The sequence below is a fragment of the Lepidochelys olivacea genome (genome assembly GCF_965140295.1).
Source record: "Lepidochelys olivacea isolate rLepOli2 genome assembly, chromosome: 1".
In the NCBI taxonomy this organism is placed as follows: Eukaryota; Metazoa; Chordata; order Testudines; family Cheloniidae; genus Lepidochelys; species Lepidochelys olivacea.
In genome coordinates this window covers 8,385,631-8,388,044 of record NC_140411.1, presented here as the reverse complement: position 1 = coordinate 8,388,044, position 2,414 = coordinate 8,385,631, and the positions used below count along the sequence as shown (strand labels likewise).

The window sequence follows — 2,414 nt, the reverse complement described above, 5'->3', positions numbered from 1 at the left end:
TGCCCCCCAGGTACCGGGGCTGGACTGTGTCACTCTGTTTCCACCTGGACAATGCCATGATCTGGACCAACATAGGTAACAGCTGGGCCCAGTCCCTCTGCCCAGCACTGGTGGCCCCTGTGTCCTTTCCTTGATTCTCGGGCAGGGGGTGACTGTGGGGTGCACCCGGTTCCTGGGGGGTGTCTGCGGCAGGGCTGCCAGGTGGTGACAGGGCTGTTGCCAGGTCCCCTGAGCCTGCCGTGCCCTCACTCCACCCCTTCCCGCCTAGAGTCTCCTGCACGCCGCAGGAGGCTGGGGAAGGAGGGGGCGGTGCTGATCAGCAGGGCTGCTGGCAGGCAGGTGGGGGAGCTGACGGGGGGCTGCTGACGTGTTACTGTGGCTCTTTGGCAATGGGCGCTGGTCAATTCTGGCTCCTTCTCAGGTGCAGGTTGGCCACCCCTGGATGAGAAAGCTGGGTGTACAGGGCCAAAGTAATATGAGATCTGAGCTGTGTTTGAAGAGTTCTTCTTCAGGTCACTGATTTCATAAGAATTGGGCTGGGCCTTATTTCAGCCAAAACTCAGGTGCTGAACTGTATTGAAGTTCAAGACTTCTCAGTTAGATTGAAAGATAATAAGGTAGGGAACTGGCTATGAGAGAAACCCCATGTCACATGCATTACAAGCCAGGAAATCAGCTTATTAAAATTGAAAAAATATCATTGTCGTGGAGACAGCAGGGCTTAGTGGATAGAGCACTGCACTGGGATACCAGAAACCTAGGATTCATTTCCTAGTTGGGTCATTGGGCTGCTGGGTGAGGTTAGGTAAGACACTTAACCTCCCTACAGGCAAGGAGTGAGCAGGCCTGGCCCTCTTGCTAGTGATGGACAAATGAGGCAGGAGCACAGCCAAGTGTAACTTCTATGGTGACCACCTCAGGCAGAGCACGGGGACTATATGCTGCACCCCATGCAAAGGTGACATCGTTCCCACACCAGCATGCACAGATCTTTCACGCCATGGTTTGTGAAGAGCTTTAAAATTGTTCAAGATGCAAGATGCTGCAGAAAGATATGTCAGCACTAATGATCCCTGTGCATTAGGGGGGTGGGGCACTTGCTGATGCGTTTCCCAGCACTAGACTCCACACAAGGTGCAGGCTAGAAGCTTTTCCTTCGGAACAGGAGAAGCACCCGGTCACGAATCTGTTTGGTTTTCACACCGTACACGATGGGGTTCATCATGGGAGGAAAGAGGAGGTAGAAAGTGCCCATCAGGACATGTACGTACGGTGCGATTTGGTGGCTGAACCTATGAGTTACTGAAGACAGAACCCCTGGTACATAGACCACTAAGATGGCACAAAGGTGGGAAACACAGGTACCGAAAGCCTTGAGCTGCTCTTCCTTGGATGCCAGGCTTAAGACAGTCCTTAGGATCTTGATGTATGACAGGACGATGAACAGCAGATCCAGCTCCACAATGAAGAGAGCTACGATGATCCCATAGATGTTATTGATCATAGTGCTGGCACAAGCCAGCTTTGCCACAGCCATGTGATCGCAGCAGCAATGGGAGATGACATGGGACTGGCAGAATGGCAGCCTCCTGACGAGAAAGGGCAGAGGGACCATGAACAGAACAGCCCGGGCCAAAGCCGCCAACCCGATCTTCGCTATCATTGAATTGGTCAGGATGGTGGCATATCTCAAGGGGTTGCAGATGGCCACGTACCTGTCGAAGGCCATGGCCAGCAGCAGAGCAGACTCCATCATGGACATTGAATGAATGAAAAACATCTGCACCAGGCAGGCATTAAAGCTGATCTCCCTGGAATTAAACCAGAAGATGCTCAGTATTTTCGGCACGGTGGTTGTAGATAAAACCAGGTTGATGACGGTCAGCATGGCGAGGAAATAGAACATGGGCTTGTGTAAGGAGGGCTCTGTCTTGATAACATACAAGAGGGTGCAGTTTCCTAGAAGGATCATGGTGAACACTGAGGAGAAGGGGATGGAGATCCAGAGGTGCAGAGCTTCCAGCCTCGGGATGCCCGTCAGGAAGAACACTGATGGATCAGAGCCTGTGCCGTTGGAACCTGACAGGTTGTCTTGTTGTGGCATCATTTGCAAGTCTCACATGTCTTTCCTTTCAATAAAACATAACACATGGAATGAACAGACCCTGTAAATTAAATACATACTAGGGGTCAGTCTCAGTTCTGGAGGAAGTGGACTGACCTTTTGTTGAGTTCATCAGTCATGTTGCAACAACACTAATCATACAAACCCTGATATTTTTCTGTGCAAAATCATTTAGAGTTTTTAGAATGTCATTACAAGTAATGACTAATGAACCCCACTTGATTACAAGTATCCTACCTGGTGTACCTTGCTGCTAGGAGATGCGCATTGTTTAGTGTGCATTCTGCCG

General features: G+C 50.7%; 1 protein-coding gene across 1 annotated transcript; it reads right to left on the bottom strand.

Annotated features, from left to right (window-relative positions):
• Window positions 1-1,141: 1,141 nt before the first annotated feature.
• LOC311513343 (olfactory receptor 52K1-like) lies at window positions 1,142-2,104 on the bottom strand (the record flags this gene model as incomplete). The annotated part of the gene is made up of 1 exon (XM_084615098.1): window positions 1,142-2,104. One exon carries the CDS (start codon window positions 2,102-2,104, stop codon window positions 1,142-1,144), a length of 963 nt encoding a protein of 320 aa, XP_084471224.1.
• Window positions 2,105-2,414: the final 310 nt, after the last annotated feature.